General features: G+C 32.7%; 2 protein-coding genes across 8 annotated transcripts in view; one reads left to right on the plus strand and one right to left on the minus strand.

Annotated features, from left to right (window-relative positions):
* The window catches only part of LOC120429132 (high affinity cAMP-specific and IBMX-insensitive 3',5'-cyclic phosphodiesterase 8), a 315218-nt gene that overhangs the window by 136633 nt on the left and 156790 nt on the right, over positions 1-21795 (plus strand). The window lies entirely within an intron of this gene.
* Positions 16481-21795, minus strand: part of LOC120431374 (ataxin-2 homolog) — a 42488-nt gene continuing 37173 nt past the window's right edge. For both annotated transcript variants that reach the window (XM_052709685.1, XM_052709684.1), the window contains one exon: positions 16481-17396. In XM_052709685.1, coding sequence (XP_052565645.1) covers positions 17203-17396 — 194 coding nt within the window. In that variant the 3' untranslated portion in view covers positions 16481-17202. The remainder of the gene's footprint in view (positions 17397-21795) is intronic.

Genomic DNA, 21795 nt, shown 5'->3' on the forward strand with positions numbered 1-21795 from the left:
AACTCATTCATCTTTTTTTTCAACATCCAGAAAAGGGAAAACCCAGACACACGTGACCTAGGATGGGTGACTACATCACGTGGGAGAGCGGGGTGATCTCTAACAAGGACTTCCATTTATCTCTTATAGTTGTTGAATGGAACGGCACACGAGTGAGAAAGAAGTCCTTTTGAAAAGGTTTTCAGCAGAATGTTGAACGTAACTTGTGAAAGGAAGAGCGTAGAAAAAAAAAGTATCGCGAACTTGACTCTTGCGTAACTTTAAGTCATGTAACAGCTCAATCTATTTTTTATTTGTTCCTTTGATGCAGATTTTTTTTTCAGTTTCATGCTAAAAATCCATTTTTAGCTGATTTTTGATCTTAAGAAAGAAGAACTGTTAAAATTTTAGGATTGGTAGTTTAATCTGTTTTTACTATTTACAAATTTAATTTTCTCAGGGGTCAACTTTGGCTGTGGTTTTTACAAACATTTCCTATTAGGGTGTTTCAGCCAAACAAAAAGTTCTCAGATTACGGTAAACCGAGGTTCCCCTTGTAGAGGATACCCATAGGGACTCTCATGCCAAATATCAGCTCATTTGGTTGAGAATTGGTCTGTCCCCAGCGGTTTAAAGTTTTCATGGAAATTACTATGTGATTTTTGTGCTTTTCCTTCGAAGTATGCAGTAATTTTTGTAGTGATCCCAAACTATGCCTCTACGATTTTTTTTAATTTAAAGAGCAAGTCCACGAGCAAAGCATCGACGTCACCAATCTGCCTGAAATGTTTAGGGGTTGTTTGTGCATATAAAACTAGCATCTGGCCAAAATATGAGCACTCTAGGTCAACGGTAAGTGGGGCAAATCGGGACACAAAGTTTTATGGTTCAAAAACGCCAAAAATCTAAAAAATGCTGTAACTTAGGCAAAATTTAATTTAATTTTAAAAATCAAAATGCAAGGGGGGTATTCCTGGGACAATTTCACAATAGAAACATTTGTAAAAATGTTTATTTTCATCCATTTAAACCCTTTAAAAAAATAAAATAAAAAATCAAGGAGCCGCCTTTTTCTGGTGACATCTAGTATCCTTGGAAACTAAACTGATTTTCAATAAATGTGATTTTTAGATAACTCCCTTTAGATTTTGTGTATTTTTCAAGCCCTTTTAGATGCATTTTGAATTTGAAAATTAAAATGAATGTTGCCTAAGTTACATAATTTTAAAGATTTTTGACGATTTTGAACCTTCAAATTTTGTGTCCTGATTTGCCCCATTTCCCGTTGACCTAGAGTGCTCATATTTTGGCCAGAAGCTAGTTTTATATGTACAAACAACCCCTGAAAATTTCAGGCAGATTGGTGAGGTCCGAACGACGTCTCATACAAAGGGATATGCCCTGTTCGTGGACTCGCTCTTAAATGAAATCTATAGCAGAAAATGTGAAAATCAAGCAAATAATTTAAAAGTTACTGCAAAAACATGAAAAAATTTGAAAGGTAAAATGTAATTATTAGAATAGGCCAACTATCAAAAACAAACAAAAACTAAACAAGATAAATGTTACTTAAAATACTCAAAAAAAAAAACAAAAAAAAAACATAAAACAAGAGAAGTAAAGTAGAACAAAAGTTGCTCAAAAAGACCACCTTTTTACAAAATATTTTTGACCTACAAAACAAATCATTAATTTTTTTTTAAAGAATGGTCCACTTTGAAAAATTATTTAGATTGTTCATCTGCACGTCATTTGGACGATAATTACTGAAAAAAATAATTAGATTACGATTTGCTGTAGTGGAAAAGGAAAAAAAAAATCAGCGGTCGTGATGGCTGTTATGGCCTATTGTAAACTAATACGAGGAATCAAATTATTCGCTCTACAGCATTGCCTTGGCGTTCTCGATTGCGAGATTCCTACTCCAAACTGTCGTCATGTCGATAATTTATCGGCGATTTTATTTTATCATCGATAGCTCATTTTTAAAATATTTCCAAAATTGACTAAATCCAACCAAATCAAGCTTTCACAAAGAATTTATTATTCTGAAAAAAAAGTACAAAAATGTTCATAATTCGCAATATTGGTATCCAGAGAAGCGGAATTTTGTATACATTTTCGTTTATAAGAGTTTTGTTTGTAAAATACTATTTTTTTTAAATACCGTACTTTTTTGAAAATACTCAAATTTTCATAATTCGTAATTTTCAAAATTCATAATTCGGGTATCAAACGAAGCGAAATTCTCTGTTTATTTTCTCTTTGCAGTAATAGATTGTTCTTTAAATTAAATTCTCAAATTTTCTCAAAATAGCGTATTTTTGTTTATTGATTGTTCTTTAAATTAAATTCTCAATTTTTTTCAAAATAGCGTATTTTTTCAAAAAAACTTATTTTTTTTTTGAAATATACGGTTTTTTAAAAAAAGATATTTTGTTAAAATTCGAGTAATTTACAAAAATAAAAATAATTATAATTGCAAAATGTAAATTTGAGTTTTTTTTTCGAAAAAATGCGACTTTTGTTAAAATTGTTGTCCTTAACAAAAAAATAAAATAAGGTGAAAACACATTCAATATTTCGCTTTATTTGATACCAATATTGCAAAATATGAAAATTGGAGTTTTTTCAAAAAAAATGATAATTTGTAATTTTTTGAGCATTTATACTTTGAAACTTACTATGACATTATTGAAAATATATTCTTAGTGAAAGCATTGAAAATTAAACATGATCACTGTGGGCAGAATTATCGAGATAGAATTTTAATCTTATTTTGGGACAATTATTCTCAAATACCATACGAAAATTAAAGGCTAGTATTCTAAATTTTGATGTTTGGATCATGTATGACCTTAAGCTTAAGCCGTTGATCATTTTCGAAGAAAATTGATCAGCACTATAAAATATTCTGTATCAAATTCAATTTAACGAATTTTAACACCAAAATGAATCAGCATGTGCCGGTTTTTGCCTTCTTGAAGCCACTGAAGGAATTTTTGATCTAAATTAATTTTGCTTCAACATTTATATGATTTTGTGGTACAGTCATTGACGTCCTAGTTGGCAATCATTGATTAATGACGATTTCCATAACTTTACAAGGAATGGGATAATTGTTATCAAAAGGAATCAGCATGTGTAGGGCACTATTCTAAACAACTTGTTGAAGAAATTTTGTCAAAATATTGAAAGCGACGCAAAATTTAAATCTTTGAACGAAAAATCATGACAATGATGGAAGTCTTCACATTGAGGTCTGAAAGGGTTAAGATAATTTTAGCTAGTTCCAAAATTTTTTTAGCATTCTTTTTTTTTTGAAATATTCAAAAATTCGTATTATAGTTAAAGATTTTCTGATTAATTCTTAAGCAAATGTTAAGGTTATAAAAAAGACAATTTAGAAATCAATTTTCATTTTATTTTTTAAGAGATCAAAAAATGCAACTTAAGCTAAAGAAAAGAATAGACCAGAATCACGAATGAATACTTGTTTTTAAGTCCATGGTTTTTCAAAAAATAAAACAAGCTCACTTTTTTCCTTTTTTCAGAGTGTTAAAAGGTCCAACTAACATAATTTTTGTTTTTACTTTTCGTGTACTTTTGAATGCGCTTCAAGAAAGCAATATTGAATAACAAAACAATTGTTTTCAATGTAGCTATGTCCATTGTTTAATGGGCTGCGAATTTCTTACTATTTGATTTTTAAACTTTGAAAGTCGAAAAATTAGTTGCCCTGCATTTTCTGTTAATTGTAAAAAAAAAACATTATTTAAATTTGGGAAAAATAAAACTCTTTCTTCAAACAAAAAAAAACTGTCGACTTTTAGGTTTAAAAATTGTCCAACACTTGGAAAACCCATTCTTATCAATTTTTAATCATTACATGGCCTTATCTCGGCAATAGGGTCCTAATGTCCTAGGTCCTATTTTTATGTACAACGGTTGAAAACACGATTTGAACCCATTTCTTATCATTTTTTTCATTTTTATGCAAATTAAAATGGACAAGACAACATTTATCGATACATCAACTATGGTCCCCTTGGAACGAGCTGTCAAGTAGAAGTTTTTCTGTCAAAAAGGGCAGCGAAGGTATTTTTTAAAAATTGATTTATAAATCAATTTGAATCCTTTGCAGTCGTACAAAAGGTAATTGTACTCAGAAAAATAAGCTTTATCGTTGTAAACAATAATATCTCAAAATTAAGCTTAATTTTACGACCCTATTAACTGTCCAAGTTTCAAAGTTCAAAAATTGAATTCGTCCATTTTTTAACAAATATTGTCATATTTAACCAAATGAGCTCTAAACTTGAAACAATCGATAGAAAATTTGCTGTCACTTTTTCTTTTTTGAAAAAAACGTAAATTTTTAATATTTTTGAAAAAAAAAAATACTAAAGTTATATAAAAATAACAAAATTTTAAATAAAGGTAACTTTGATAATGATAATTTTACATGGAAACCCAAAATATGACCAAAACCCGATTTTTCGATTCTTTGGTTCAATTCTGAGGGCAGATTCAGAATCAGCGGGCAAAATTACATGGAAAAACATATATTTGGACAATTTTAGAATTTCGTTAGGGTGGTCCCATATGGTTTTCCCTTGAAAATTAGACTTTTTCAAATGAAGATATCTCGAGTTTAAAGAAAAACGCCCCTGAGATTTTTTCAGCGTTTGTAGTTCTAGATACCCTCTTTCAAATGCAACCTGGTGCTTCAAATTTGGCGTTTGCCTTTTTGAGATATTTAAGTTTAAATTTGAATCTTTTGCCTTCCTCACTGAGGTAAGGCTATAATCCTGCTCTAAAAATGAACTTTGTATAAAAACGTGGAAGACCCACCTTCATGTATACATATCGACTCAGAATCGAAAACTGAACAAATGTCTGTGTGTATGTGTGTGTGTATGTGTGTGTGTATGTATGTATGTGACCAACAAACTAGCTCATGTTTCTCGGCACTGGCTGAACCGATTTGACCCGAACCTGTTGCATTCGACTTGGTTTAGGGTCCCATAGATTGAGTTTTATACAGATTGAAGTTTCGATAAGTAGTTCAAAAGTTATGTATAAAAATGTGTTTTCACATATATCCGGATCTCACTTAAATGTATGTAAACTATGTTTGGGTCCATCATCCGACCCATCGTTAGTTAGGTCATCAAAAGACCTTTCCAACGAGCCTAAATAATTGAAGATCTGGCAACCCTGTCTCGAGATATGCCCACTTAAGTGATATTGATGTACTTTTTGGAAGCCGGATCTCACTTAAATGTATGTAAACTAGGTCCGGATCCACCATCTGACCCCTCGTTGGTTAGTTTATCAAAAAACCTTTCCAACGAGTCCAAAACATTGAAGATCTGGCAACCCTGTCTCGAGATATGCCCACATAAGTGATATTGATGCACTTTTTTGAAGCCGGATCTCACTTAAATGTATGTAAACTATGTCCGGATCCACCATCTGACCCATCGTTGCTTAGGTTATCAAAAGATCTTTCCAATGAGTCCAAAACATTGAAAATCTGGCAACCCTGTCTCAAGATATGTACACTTAAGTGATATTGATGTACTTTTTGGAAGCCGGATCTCACTTAAATGTATGTAAACTATGTCCGGATCGAACATCCGACCCCTCGTTGGTTAGGTTATCAAAAGACCTTTCCAACGAGTCCAAAACATTGAAGATCTGGCAACCCTGTCTCGAGATATGCCCACTTAAGTGATATTGATGCACTTTTTTGAAGCCGGATCTCACTTAAATGTTTGTAAACTAGGTCCGGATCCACCATCTGACCCATCGTTGGTTAGGTTATCAAAAGATCTTTCCAACGAGTCCAAAACATTGAAGATCTGGCAACCCTGTCTCGAGATATGTACACTTAAGTGATATTGATGTACTTTTTGGAAGCCGGATCTCACTTAAATGTATGTAAACTATGTCCGGATCCACCATCTGACCCATCGTTGGTTAGGTTATCAAAAAACCTTTCCAACGAGTCCAAAACATTGAAGATCTGGCAACCCTGTCTCGAGATATGCCCACTTAAGTGATATTGATGCACTTTTTTGAAGCCGGATCTCACTTAAATGTATGTAAACTAGGTCCGGATCCACCATCTGACCCATCGTTGGTTAGGTTATCAAAAGATCTTTCCAACGAGTCCAAAACATTGAAAATCTGGCAACCCTGTCTCGAGATATGTACACTTAAGTGATATTGATGTACTTTTTTGAAGCCGGATCTCACTTAAATGTATGTAAACTATGTCCGGATCCACCATCCAACCCATCGTTGGTTAAGTTATTAAAAGACCTTTCCAACGAGCCTAAAACATTGAAGATCTGGCAACCCTGTCTCGAGATATGCCCACTTAAGTGACATTTATGTACTTTTTGGAAGCTGGATCTAATTTAAATGTATGTAAACTATGTCCGTATCCACCATCCGACCCATCGTTGGTTAGGTTAACAAAAGATCTTTTCAACAAGTTCAAAACATTGATGATCTGGCAACCCTGTCTCGAGGTATGGCCACTTAAGTGATATTTATGTACTTTTTTATTCCGGATCTAAAAAATAGATGAAATGTTTGTACAATTCCATCACATCAGCCATTGTTGGAAATAAGTGAGGAAGGCTCCAACCACGTAGGTGGATTAAGTTAGTTTTTTGCCTTTAAATGGCTGTAACTTTTGACCCTTAAGTCCAAATTGAGATGTCAAAAAATAAAAATGTTCATTTTTTAGAGCTTCAAATATAACTTTTTGTTGATTACGAGATTAAAATTTGGTGTCTTAGACAAAGTTGCTTGAATTGACAAGCCCAACAACTTTTTAGAAGACGAAAAAAATCCCAAAAATATTCCTGTAAAATTAGATTTTCAAAATCACCCTAATTGTGAACCACCCTAATTTTCTAATTTTTTGACACCAAAGCTCCAAAATGTTACCATTTTTCGGAGAGTTCATTTTCCACTTAATTTTTCGAACTGGACCACTGTGCAATGATGTTAAATGGGTGTTTTGGTCACAATCAAAAATACAAGTTACGAACAATTTCAGTTTTCGGGGGACATTATCAAAAAGAATATTTTCTTATTTTAAAGGCTGTGTTTCATTTACCCTATCTCAGCAAAAAGCAATAAAAATATAAATAGCATTCACATCCCTAAATGTCTAAGCATTTGATAAGATTTTTTTGTCAATCCAAAGAACCCTTTTTCCCATCTGATCCGTGATTTGACCCTTAATTTGTTATTTAATATCTAATCAATTCTTGCGAGAAAGGGTGGGTGCAATCCATTAAAATTCCAAAATTACCCTGAATTCCTTTGAGCAGCGAATTTCTAGTGACCGGGAAGCATAATTCGCCTGATTGCCCTTGCTGATCCGGAAAGAATGTCGATGACCTTTCGGTCAAATGAAAGAAATTTCAGGGAGATGTCATCTTTTTGCCACTTTTATTAATGACAACATTTTTCCACTCGCTGCCGAAAAACGCTTCACTGCTGTCGACAGGAACCAATCAATATAATCCAATTTCGTCTGGGTTTCCATCTTGGGTTGTTGGTCCAGATGATGGTCGGATGGGGAGGGTACTCAAATAAGAAAAGTGAACAAATTAAGAGTGCTTCTGGGGAAGTCGATGTCGATTTGCGCTGGAGTGGTCTGAAATAAGCGGATTATGTGACGCTTTTCCACAGAGAAATTCTTTCTTGTTTGTTATTTGTGAGAAATTAAGATTTCTTGTGATTATCACAAACGATGTAAATTCCGGTCCCTTCCTCTCCAGACAACCAAGCTATAAACTTTCGATTTCCTGTCAGTAGCAGGTAGCACCAGCAGAAGCACTTTCGATTTCGTTTCCCAATTATTGGCGGGGCATTTAAATCGTCGTCGCCGTCGTCTTGTCCGTTTGGCGTTGACCACCAGCTTCTGTCCATTCGATTTAAATAAAGTAATTGCACAGCACTGAAACAACCCACAAATTAAAGCCTACCAGCAGTTTTGCGCGGGACAGAAAAAAAACATCCATATTAGCGTGATAATTGCGGCTGATTTTATTTGCAGTAAAATTTCACGGCACTATTGGTCGAGGTTTTGTTGTTGTTGCTGATCGGTGAACTGCCGTAACAAGTCAATCCTTTCTTTCTTGCCTTGGACGATTGACTGCGGGCTTGGGCGAAGATGCTGGCACGTACTACACTTTCGATGAGCTTCCCCGAGAGTCAATTTAATTTGCAAACAAAAGACCCCGTGAATCTGCTGGTTTGAGAGGTATCGAGGGGAAGACCGCATCGTGAAAGGATGTTGCGAAAAGCTTTGGTTGAAAAGGTAAAGTCTGGTTTGGTGGATGAGGGATGTGGTCAGCAGTGATGGTTTCTTTGTGAGCCGTAATGGTGGGTATTTTTAATCAGTTGCAAATTGTTGAATCATACAGGTGAATAATGGAATTGACATAAATGAGGTAATCGAAATATAATGAATGCCAACTTTAATAAGTTTTAACAAATAAAGTTAGCTTTAGTAAAAATCAATAATCTTTATTGATTAAAAATCCTTCTTGAAATACATTTCGTCAAACAATAATATTAGATGAATGGTGGTGAAAAAAATCTGTGCATACAAGAGCGTCTTCTTCGAATAGCTAATAACTTGTCTGGGTTAACTTGGATAGTTTTACGGTCTTGGACATAGATGCTTGTCATTCAATTTTACAAAAGAATCACACACTTGACACTGATCCGACACACATGACGCCACATTTTGGTGGAATTGTGATCTTGTGATCGACGTAGGTGCACACAAATCAAGAAAAGAAAATTAGAAAAAGATTTTTTTTTTCCAATTCAATGACTGGGTTTTGACTTCAAAATTGAATGTACGTCAGAAAATGATTAAACAGTGCAGCGTCCTGTTCATCGACAATTAAATAAGCAGTTAAAAGCCTTATTCTTCTACTTTAATTTTTTATCGTGTTTTCGGTTTACACCTGAAAAATCTTGAAATTATTTATACGGAATTGTGATTCCTCTCTTTCCATCATTCCCTTGGTACATCTTGATTTTTTATTTTTTTTAAATAAGACTGAAAGCACAAAAAATAACGATAAAGTTGATTGTTGAATTAATTTCAGCTGATTGCACTTCTTTCATTGTGTAATTCTGAAGCTCTCTGATTTTCCCCGCTTTTTAACATTATACGTCTTCAAATAATTCTTGATGTTTTTTTTAATATTTTTTTTTTCTTTGATTGAATAAGATTTTTTTATTTTGTCGATTGTCCACGCTCTAAACAAACCAGAGTCCACGAAGGGGACGGAGAAGGTTAAATTTCCAGAAAAGTGTCCACGTGGTTTAAATTAAATTTCAAAAAATAATGCAAAATTTATTTTAAACTCAGGCCTATTACACGCATCTGGATTGCTACATTTTTGCTGAGAATTTTTAAAATTAAAATAATGTTTATAGAATTCAGAAATAAAATAAATTAAGTATTGATCATTATTGATTAATAATCTATCAATGTAATTTTTGGCTTCACAGTAAAAAAAATAGTGCAATATTACCTCAAATTACGTTAGTTTCCAGAAGTTACATTACAGTTTTTTTACTGGAATTTCCCGTAAATTTACACATCTGTTGTCCCGACCCCTCTTCGATTTGCATGCAACTTTGACCTTAGGTGTAATTTTGGTTCCTTATCACAAATCTGAGGTCATTTTTTTATTTTTCGTGATTTGAAACATGTGAAAACCCGCCTCTCCTCATTGTTTATATTTTTTATCTATAATTTTTATATTATTTATATTTTATTTATAATTTTTTTAAATAATCGGTAGTACATAAAATAGTTTTTCAATTGAAAAAATGCAGTTCTTTGCCAAATAATTGGCAGTTCAAAATAAAATCGCTATTTTTCATGAAAAAAAATAATTTTTGATAATTTTTAATGGGCTAACTTCTGGAACAGTATACTGAAAAAGTTTCAAAGATTCGAATTTTGCAGTTTCTGCAAATACAAAATTATCGGATTTTTTAATGCAAAAATGATGATTTTTTGCGATATTTGATAAATAAATAAACAAAAAGGCTGGTCAAAACATGATTTGTACCTTTAATTTCCAATTTCGTTATTTTTTTTTTTTGCTCTTTGAATTTAGGAGAAAATGAATGTAGTGGTGGCTATTTATTTTCAATAAACCAAGGGTTTCCAGAAGCATTCCAGAAGCAAGTAATACTTGCCAGTTTGCCAATTAATTACTGAAATTATTTGCTCAAAATGATTAATTATTTTAATCACTTGATTACTTTGCACTTTCATAAATAAAAACGATTAATATTACATAAATGATAGTATTTTCTTTAATGGTTTTGAACGAAGTATTACAATGAATCGATATAAAAAATGCTTATTCAAACCAATTTAAAATAATGAAGAATCAAGAGAACATGGAGGTTTTCAATTTTGCTAGTTTGATTTTTCAGAGTAGAAAATTTCACAATGGTTTCAACTTTATACATTGAAAATCAAACCAATATTTTCCGAGATATCGTGAGTTGAATTTAAGGATTAATTAACGAATTTCCCAAATTTAAATTTTAAGATGAAAAAAAAACGAAAAAAACATACTAGACATGGTCTAAACATTTCATTAGTTTTCATTAGTCATAAGTTTTCTTAAAACTAAATATTGATAAAAAGTTTGTTTTTCTTTTCTAATTTTCACATAATTCAAAATATATTTTAACTGGTTCTAAAATAATCGCGGTAAAATGAATTTTAAAGTGTGTAAAATTTTATTGAAATTTTGAAGATGTTTGAAAAAAAAAATTACTCCCTTGTTATTGCGACTAAAACTTCTATAAGTTTCATTTTTAAAATTGAAAATTAGTCTAAGAAATATGAAATAAAATTAAGTACATCTTGTTTTTTTTTTTTTTTAATAAGATTGAAAGTATTGAACACAAAAAATAACGATACAGTTGATTTTTGAATTAATTTCAGCTGATTGCACTTCTTTCATTGTGTAATTCTGAAGCTCTCTGATTTTCCCCGCTTTTAAAAATTTAACAACATGAATTTTGAAGATATTTCCGACGTTTATTTAGATTTAACCATTCAATTACTAAGCAATGTCATTGGACTAATACAATTCAGTATATAATTGAAAATTTTGTTTTACTAATAAATTTAATGAAAACTAAGTTTATTTAACATCAAGAAGAGTAGACCGACATTAACTTGTAAAATAAATGTGATTGCTTGAATGTTTTTTTTTTAATTTTTCTTAAAACATGCATAGATTTGGGATTTAGAAACATTTTTCTCTTAGTAATATATCATGGCATTTTCTCTTGTTGTTAATCAGTAAAGTCACCAAAACCAATTTCTTGTCAACATTTTATCGAAGTTTTTATAGAGAATTTTAGTGCATAAGAATCCCTACATAAAAAGCCAGCCTTTTTTGGAATCTTTGTGTGTTACTCTTATTTGAAATTAGACATAAGATTCGTTTAAAAAGTTCAATTTGCAAAATAAGAAATTACTTAATAATTACTTTAATTACTCTAATTAGTGGTGGCATTGGCCTTGAATTTAGCCGATAACAAATAAAGACTGTAATTTTGCTAATATAATTTTTTTTTTAAGTTGCAACCCAGTAAAAATAATGCATAATAATATTAAATGTGGACAGGTTTTTATGTAAGAAAAAAATGTGTTAAAAATGTGCCTCAATTTGTTTTGTTCAATAACAGTTTCCACTTAGTTGGAGGTAAAATTATATTGAAAAATTATGCTTATGCTTAATTATGCTTTAAATTTGTAGTTTTCGAAAATTGTCTTTTTACATAAATTTAAATAAATATTCATAGTTAGAAAAAAAATAAAATATTAAAAAAAAACAAAAGCCATTCGTCAAGCTTTAAAAAAAGTCTCTGAAAAATTATTTGATACCTACCATTGACGTTTGATAAAACCTTATCTGAGCACATAAAAGTTTAAAAAAAAAAATAGAACGGCAGGTGAGTTTTATTAGGGGAACATTGACCGATCCATGATTCGGCAATATAGATTAGACAATAGAATAAGTCACAAACTAGAAATCTTGATTTGGTCTGTAATAAGCTTTAGCATCAAAATTAAACGATTTAAATTTAGATTCAATTGAAATGAAGGTTAAATTTCAAGAGCATAATGCAAAGATCTTTGCAATAGTTTTGATGTTTGCAAATTGCATAATTTATTCATATTTTTCTTAGATTTTGAAAAATATAAAATTGAGTCAGATTTTATGCTTAAATGTTTTCATTGAAATTTTTCAATTCCGGTATTTTTATAGTAATAAACGGTGCACATCAATCAGAGCTTTTGCACCAAGATTTTTTACAGATATTTTAGTATTTTCAAAACAACAGGAATTATCGATTTCATTTTTCATTCATCTCCTTAAGTACAGTCTTCAAAGCTATTTGCAACAATGTTTGACTTATTTGACAATCAGATTGTTACAGGATTGGTTTGGTTTGTTAATTTGACAATTTCGGAATAAGAAGACAACAATTTCCTTGGTTGCTGTCTTGCTATGCACCCTTAAGTAACTAATGATTTAGTAAGTTTGATCATTTCGGCCAGACTGGCAGCCCCTTGCAAATAAATCTTTTAACCATGAAACTTTTTCATAATTTCTCCCCATACGCAAAATTACCATACTATTTACGCAACATTTGTTTGTCTGTCTGGCCGAAGCTGCGGGTCACCCCAGGCAAGCGCCCATGTTACGTGACCCGCGGCCGTGGTAGTTCTTTTGTCTCGACTTTAAAAAAAATAACATTGCGAAAAAAAAGATCGTACACAAATAAATAAAAAGCCAAACCACCACCCCCACCTCCCCCACTGGCAGAAGGGTTGAAAGCTCGAAAACAATGGCACGTGATGCGTGAGAACTCACTTCTTTCTCACTTTCTTTCTGTTTTTTTTTTGCTTCTCATGGTTTGGGTGTGTATCATCTCTTTAGTTGTAAGTTTTACTTCTTGGGATGTTTTGCTTTGTTTTTGTTTTTGTCTTACCTTCATTCGTCTTGTTATATTGTGTGATTGTGTTCTCCCAGAGGTTAGCGGCAAGTTATGCAGCATCACTTTTGCTTTCGTTACTTTCAATTTTGATTGTGTTGTTGTGATGGTGGTAGTTTTGTTTTCTTTCTTTTTCGTTCCTCTCCAGACCAATTTAGACAAGTTAGCGTTAATTTCAAATTATAAATTTTATTTTTCTGGCTTATTAGCTCTCCTGCTCACACAGTTTTTTTGCTCTCTCTCTCGCGCACACACACTCTCACAGTCGGTTACACAATTACACTACGCCACTACAAGCGCAAAAGGGGGTTTGTTTACATTTGACTTTTTGTTGCTGTTGTTTCGGCGGTGTCTCTCGTGTTGGTGTGCGGTCCAAACAATGGTAGATTCTCACACAACTAACCATCAGCATCCTCTGGAAGAGAGTTGTTTTACGCAATCTTTTCTTCTTCGATTCAGTTTTACACAGAGTCTAATTAAGTTAAATTAATACACTAGCATTTATCGCGTGCACACTTTCTCGCACTCGAACCCGGGTTCGCTTATTATTTAATTTCTTCTACTATCGCTCAACCCTTTCGCTCACACTATTACGGATAGTTTTTTAACCTTGTCTATTTGTGAGATTGGCATTTAAAGGTTTTCACCTCTCATGCAGCGTTCGATGGTTGCGGTCTATGATCTACTTGGGTTTCTATATTTGCAATTATCGCTAGGAATTGGACGTTACCTGGTTTTGATTTGAAGTGATTGTGGTTATGCTGTACAAATGAGGGAAGTGTTCCCAGAATTACAGATTGTAACTTATCTAGATAACTGGCAGCGCGCATTCACTCGGTTTGGACGATCAAGCGTCATTATTGGGTAGTTTTTTTTTATTGTTTCCTTAAAAGATAACTAAATTATTTCCAAGATTGCTCTACATAAGTCTTGTTTCGGATTTTGATGTGGTGTAGTGGATGAACAAAAAAAAATCGTTGTTTAACCTTATATTAAGGTATGAAAAAATTGCCAACACCATTCCAAGGATGCCAGATTCCAATATTTTTTAATCCATAACTGAAAATTTTGCATCTTAAATATTTTCACACAATTTTATTGTGTACAGAATTGAAACACTTAATGTTTTTCTTAGGGTCAATGTCAAGGGGTTTGCTAGATTAATATTATTAAATGATTTTATTTCAATTGTATTTCAAAATATAGAGTTTCTGTGATGATAAGGCATTTCGAGAAGGCGTTTCTATCAACATTCACGAAATATAGCATTTTCACTCAAATTTTTAAAACATTGGACAGATTTTCTGATGAAGGCTAAATAAAACACTAAAATTAGGTACAGAACTCGAATATTTTTTTTTATTATAAATTCTTCTTTGCAATATGATCACCAATTTGAAACGTGATACAATACAACAAGTTTTTTTTATTTATATGCTCGTTTTGATCACGTATGCAATTTTTTTAAAAATTCGGCCGATTTTGTGGGCTTTCTTTGTTTTTTTTTTATATTCGATCCAAAATATGTGGAAGTCCATAAAAATTGGTACGTAAACATAAAAAATGTGTATCTTTTGAAGGAATTTTCTTATCAGTCTTCGGCATAGTTGTAGGAATCAATGAGAAATATTAAAAGATGGGTTAAAAATGCCGATTTTTAAATAATTATTAATTTTACGGCCAATAATGTTGCTGCTGAGTTATGTTTTTTTTTTAATTCGGAAATTTCATCTTCTTTGTTTTTGCCTGAACTTTTGATGTAAAATCGAATTTTCAATAAAAAAAAACTTAAAAAGTACCTATCAGAAATTTTGAAAAAAAAATACGTGCGGGTTTTGAATGTTTCAATTTCACAGAAAAAAAATTAATATTCATCAGGTTCACATTTTTACACATTTTTATGTAATATTTCTCAAAAACTTAATCCACCTATGTGGTTGGAGCCTTCCTCCCTCATAACCAACAATGGGTGATATGATGGGGTTGGACACAAATTTCGTCTATTTTTTAGATCTGGAATAAAAATTTACATAAATATCACTTAAGTGGCCATATCTCGAGACAGGGTTGCCAGATCATCAATGTTTTGGACTCATTGGAAAGGTCTTTTGATTACCTAACCAACCATGGGTCGGATGGTGGATCCGGACATTGTTTACATACATTTAAGTGAGATCCGGCTTCCAAAAAGTACATAAATATTACTTAAGTGGCCATATCTCGAGACAGGGTTGCCAGATCTTCAATGTTTTGGACTCATTTGAAAGGTCTTTTGATTACCTAACCAACGATGGGTTGGGTGATGGATCCGGACATAGTTTTCATGCATATAAGTGAGATCCGGATATATGTGAAAACACTTTTTTATATATAACTTTTCAACTACTTATCGAAACTTCAAAAAAAAATCAATAGCGATGTATGGGACCATAAACCAAGTCGAATGCAACCGGTTTAATCAAAATCGGTCCAGCCAGTGCTGAGAAAACTTGGCAAGAATTTTGGGCACATACATACATACACACACACACATACACACACACAGACATTTGTTCAGTTTTCAATTCTGAGTCGATAGGTATACATGAATATAGGTCTACGAGCTGTTTTTCAAAAGTTAATTTTTCGAGCAGGATTATAGCCTTACCTCAGTGAAGAAGGCAAAAGAGGGAATATTCAACCAACCAAATTTTCAACCTTCCAAAATTCTAAATTTTTTTGCTGTGTTGCTAAGGATCAATACAAAGTTTTTGTCCTCATAATTATCTAAAAAAATCAAATAGCTAAGAAACAAATTTTGAAATTTTCAAATTCCGCGTAATTTTTAGGGAAGTGCTCAATCTCATTTTTTTTACGGATCTCACGCGTATCGTGAAATTATGGAAATTTTGTAAATATCAAATTTTATTTTTTGTGTAAAAAGTAGTTTTTTTTATTAACAATTGTTCCAAACCCTAGAAATTCAAAGATCAAAATTTGCATACATAACCTCAATCAGCGAAAATATAATCCTTCCTAGTTATACTAATTAACACTAGATGTCGCATGTCGTTCGTCTTTCGAACGCCATTATAACAGCAAATTTGACTGATTTTGGGTCACTGACTCGAATTTGTTATGATGTTGTGTATGTTATGATTAGGAAAATAAAAAAAAATGTTTGAAGACATTTGGGTATTCGAACTTCAGACAATCGAAAAAGTTTGATAGGTCTGAAAATCAGGAAGTAAAAAGCAATTAGCTGAAATCAACTGAAAATGCATTCCCTTGAGTTTAGAATATTTTTTAGCATGCGGTTTCTTATGATCTTTTGAATTTTTGAAAATTTGCATCATCCTAAGCAAAGTTTAATCAGACTGAAAATTTGTAGTAAAAATTTAAAAATATATATTTATTTAAAATGCATGAAATTTAAATTTTTCTCTCAAAAAATTTCATTCATCCACCACACCTTACCTTTTCCCTTTATCCTGCTCCTCCCTTACCTTAAACCGCGAGTCATTTTTACAATTAAAATAAATACACAAACTAATTTACCTTCCAGCCGGGGGCCATATCCGGGCTCATTCGCTTGCTACACGGCTAATACTTGTTTGTTTATTATATTGCATCATTTTCATCGACCCATAAAACCGCAAGATTCACGATTCACATCGTGCCACACCCCCCGCCGTAAACGCGTTGGTCTCCGCAGAAAAGAGAGCCAAATCTTCCGCCGTTTTTCTGGCCACAGAGAAAAAGACGAAAATTTTGTCGTTTTGAAACCGAAATCAATGTTAGTTCTCGGAATCACCACCGAACTCTTAATGGCGCTGATATTTTGACAGTTCGAAGGAAAAGCGCCACTTGGAATGCAGCGGTCATTCCGAGAACTAACATTTTTTTCTGCAAACTTCAAGTTTCCCATCTTTTCCTCTGTGACCCGACGGTCTTCTCCTAATTAAAACCATAATTTGACTCCTAATTGTAGCCTATTACGGGTAATGACCTAGCTGCTAGCCCTAGCAATATCCCTAGTTTTTTTTTTCCTTTAAACTACATCATTCGCTATTCGCTCGTGGCTTTGGCTGCTCGGATTGCTCCTGATTTCACTCAACTTAAGGGGAAACGGGAAACTTTGTTAAGGGGGAAGTGTCACACCGACTCATCACTGCTGCTGCTGGACGAGGACCTGTGCAGGGGGATGCTGTTGAAGGTTTTCTTCCGGACGTACTTGCGCTGCTTCAGCTTGGTCACCGCGCTCAGCGGAACCGTCGTGAAGCCGCTGCCGCCGGCGTGGTTCCCGCTGGCCACCCGGTGCCGCGACTTGTGTTCCACCAGATCGTTCACTGGGAAGAGGAGAGAGGGGAGAGAACAAAAAACGAAAAAGGATATCCCCCGTCGGGAAGAAATCGTAGAGAAATGAAAGATAAGAAGAGAAATACAAGTAATTAAAACGAGTGATTCGTCATTAGGGCTTGTGAGGAGAGAAATTAAAAAATAATATACAGAAAGTAGGAAGAAGAAATAATCTACACACAAATAGTTGGTTTCTCTACTCAAAGACAAGTGGAAGGAGAAGGATAGACGATGTTAGTTCTTGGAAGTGATTGAAGAACAGCAGTCTAAGAGAGATGTTATTTCAAGTGTGGGCAAACACTGTTCAGACAGGGATTTTACGTAGACATTTTTTGTACACTTGTTACATTGAATGAGTCGCAAATTTGGAGCTAAATTTTAATAGACAGATTTCTAGAGATAGAATACTTTCAGGTTATATTAGTGTAGTCAACTGATGTTTCGAAATTTTGATTTCTCCCGAGCACAAAATGAATTTCCCCGAAAAGTTTTGATATAAAAATTAAGGGCATAACTTTTCAAAACTCTATCCCATTAAATTTCGTTTTGTTTTAGAGAACTATTTAATTCATTATTACTGGGCACCAGTTTAAAGCATTTATGCAAATACTCTTCATTAAAAAACTAAAGACAATATAAAATCAAGAAGAGCGCTTCTTCCAAGAATTGGCAGTTTGTTTGTTTTTTTTTATTTTTTTATATTTTTATTTTTTATTTTCTTATATAATTTTGTAAGAAAGTACTCCTTAAGATACTGCTTCTTTTCTGGACGGTTTTATATGTTTGGAAATATATAAAAATAATAAATAATAAAATCTATATCCGGGTTCGCAACGACTGATTATTTTTTAATCTTTCTGGTTTTGGCGAGCAGTCTTGTCGAAAAAGAAAAACAGATTTTCTCTACTTCACCGACGTTTTGGCCTCAAGGCCTTCTTCAGGGGTTTACTAAAAATGTCAAGCTTTTACAATTTGTGTGTTTTGGTTGTGTTTTGTGTACTTACTAGTTGTCTGTTTCTTGTCAAAAATGTTTTAGTCCTTTTGTGAAACTGTCCTTTACGTTTGCTGCACATCACTGTTTAAAGAATTAATTTAATATTGTTTTGTAAACTATTGTGAAATACTAACATGTTTGTCCAAATAAATTGTTGTAAAACAACATTCAACTGCTGGGTCACTTTGTACTGTACAACGTCTAATTGCTAACTGTCAGGTGGATTGGTTCAGTTGTGATTGTGTTGTGTGTTTTTGTGGTTTTGTTTTGGTTTTGTGTTTGTGTAGGACACAAATGCTGGAATACTACATGTCCTACACAAACACAAAACCAAAACAAAACCACAAAAACACACAACACAATCACAACTGAACCAATCCACCTGACAGTTAGCAATTAGACGTTGTACAGTACAAAGTGACCCAGCAGTTGAATGTTGTTTTACAACAATTTATTTGGACAAACATGTTAGTATTTCACAATAGTTTACAAAACAATATTAAATTAATTCTTTAAACAGTGATGTGCAGCAAACGTAAAGGACAGTTTAACAATAGGACTAAAACATTTTTGACAAGAAACAGACAACTAGTAAGTACACAAAACACAACCAAACACACACAAATTGTAAAAGCTTGACATTTTTAGTAAACCCCCTGAAGAAGGCCTCAAAATAAAGGCCGAAACGTCGGTGAAGTAGAGAAAATCTGTTTTTCTTTTTCGACAAGACTGCTCGCCAAAACCAGAAAGATTATAAAATCTATATTTTTCATGTTTCAAATGACTGAAATGGCATCGTTTCAATTATAAATTAAAAAAAAGACATTTATTTGGTTGTGCTCCAAACTTTTTTAGCAATTTATTTTGTAATTTTTCGAAAGTTTCTAAAATAAAGTCAAACGTTTGTTTGTTTACTAGATGAAGAACTCCATTTGCGTTTTTATGTAGTAACCACCTTATTTGAAAATTTCAGAAAACTATCCTTTTTACTTTACTTTTGAGTCAACAGATAAGAAAAATTTTACCAAACTTTTGTTTCTCGACATTTTAACACAACGTTTTTTAATGTGTATTTTACAGTCGCATGTTTCAAACATGACAAAAAGTTTTTTAAAAAAAGTAGCTGAAAAATTTACTCAAATCTTATTGATTTTCAATAATTATTTCATTAATAATTAAAATTATACAGGGGAAATTCTCGTATGTTTGGCAGGTTAAGCACTCGCTCCTAACTCCATCCAATTGCTGATTTTCACTGTTTAAACAACTAATTTTGCAAAACTTTTGATAGAAACTTGCTTGCTCACTTCTCATTGAGCTATTTATCACTCGATTTCAGTTGAAAACGCTTTTAATTAGCTTTAATTGAATGTCAAAGTTCTGACCTGCCAACATTAGAGGCACGCTGGAATTAGATGCTGTTCCCCTAATTGCAGAATTTTTTTTTGTACATTTCAACCAGGGGGTAGCGAAGAAGCCGCCATCTTGGAAGTTCAGATAACAAACACTCAGAATCAGTATTATTTATATTACTTTGGTAACACGAAGTGTGTTATCCTGGTTAAACTCAAAAGTCCCATGCAAATGTGTAAAACCAAACTCAAAAATGTGTGATGCCGATTCACAGTGTACGGGCGCACTGTTTGATCGACCAAAAGAAAAAAAGCAAAAAAAGGTAAACAGAAAAATCACTTTTTTCGATATGAATTTTCAGCCAATATGGGGATGGAATCTCCAAGGATATGATAGAATTTGCCATCAGCAACACAATTCACGTGTTTTTTTTTAGGTATTTATCGTTTGAATTGCGGGAAATTTGAAAATCAAAAACCCAAACAATGATTTGTTATGGGCTACCATTTGACAGCTAGTGCTTTTGTTGTGGGCTCTCATTTGACAACCGTGCTAATGTCGACTGTTGTCAGTTTGCTTTGGGCGGAATAGGGTTGCCATCCCCCCGATTTCAACAATTGAATTACATACAACATATTTTTTCAAAATGGCTTGATTCTTTACATGAGGTTATGCTCTATTAAAAAATTACTACAGATATTATTTAATCATTTAAAGGTCGAAAACCAATAGGTCGAAAGAAGAGACGGTCGAATGAACAAAAGGCTCGAATGACAAAAGGTGCAAAGGATAAAAGGTCAAATGATAGAAAATGAAAAAAAGGAATAACGTCCCATTTTAATGACAGTGATACAGAGAAACCTCTTTTTACGCGGTGGCGTTATGCTTTTTGTTTCGTAGGTTTCTCTTGAAGCATACAATATTTTTGAAAGCTTCAAAAAGCGTTTTGTAGATCTGAACAAAACCTGCAAATTACTTTTAAAAGAATGCAAAAATGTTGCGTCGTTCCAGAGAAATCGACAAATTAGAAAAAACATAACGCATCACGTAAAACTAGTCGAGTAAATTATACTGTATGTATAATGAAATAATATGTTCAATGAAATAATATTTCAAAATTTGTGCTTTATTTTTTCGTTTTTTTTGAAAGAAAGTCTGTGCTCAAACATGTTTTAATGAATTTTATATTCTTAATTTTTTTTCTTTTTTTCTGTTAAACTCTTTTAAAATATCCAGCTTTTTAAGCGAAAATGGCGTTCGAATGGTGAACGCCCGAAATGTCAAAATCACGCAGTAGCACCAACATTAGAAAAAAAATGTGGCTGTCATGCCATGGCACACTTTTTCCGTAATGTTGGTACCACTGCGTGATTTTGACACTTCGGGCGTTTACCATTCGAACGCCATCTTCGCTTAAAAACCTCGATATATATTTTCGACCTTTTTTTCCTTTCAACCTTCTGTCCATTCGACCTATTATTCACTTTCGATGTTTTGACCATTCGTCCTTATTTCTTCGCCCTTTTTTCATACATTTCGATGTCAAATAATTGTTTTTTTATTTACTATTTATTTGCTACTAGAAAATTTTATTTTTCAATTATGTTTTTATTCAAATATAAAGTGTGTTATAATAAGATATTTTTATATTGATGATTAATTCATTATTCTTTTTCTTTTATTCAATTTCAGGTAAGTTTCTTTACCATTATCATTTAGTAAGTACAATTCCTACATTGAATCTAGATATATTTACAGACAATTTGTACAACTTTGGAAGATATTTACATGGCCTAGAGGCTCCAACTTACTACATCTCACTGTTCTCACATTTCATTCTACTTGCTAGAGAATAGGACACTACTTCCAGGTTTGTTGATGATCATCAACAAATCAGTTAAATATAAATCAGTTAAATTTTAAGGCTAACACTTAAAATTAATCAAACAATCAAGGTAATCTAGCAAAACAATATGAATGAACTACTTCGTTGTAGGTTGATAAAAAGTGCACCACTTGTTTACAAACTTACTACGGCTCTT

This window comes from Culex pipiens, chromosome 3, assembly GCF_016801865.2.
Source record: "Culex pipiens pallens isolate TS chromosome 3, TS_CPP_V2, whole genome shotgun sequence".
Taxonomy (NCBI): domain Eukaryota; kingdom Metazoa; phylum Arthropoda; class Insecta; order Diptera; family Culicidae; genus Culex; species Culex pipiens.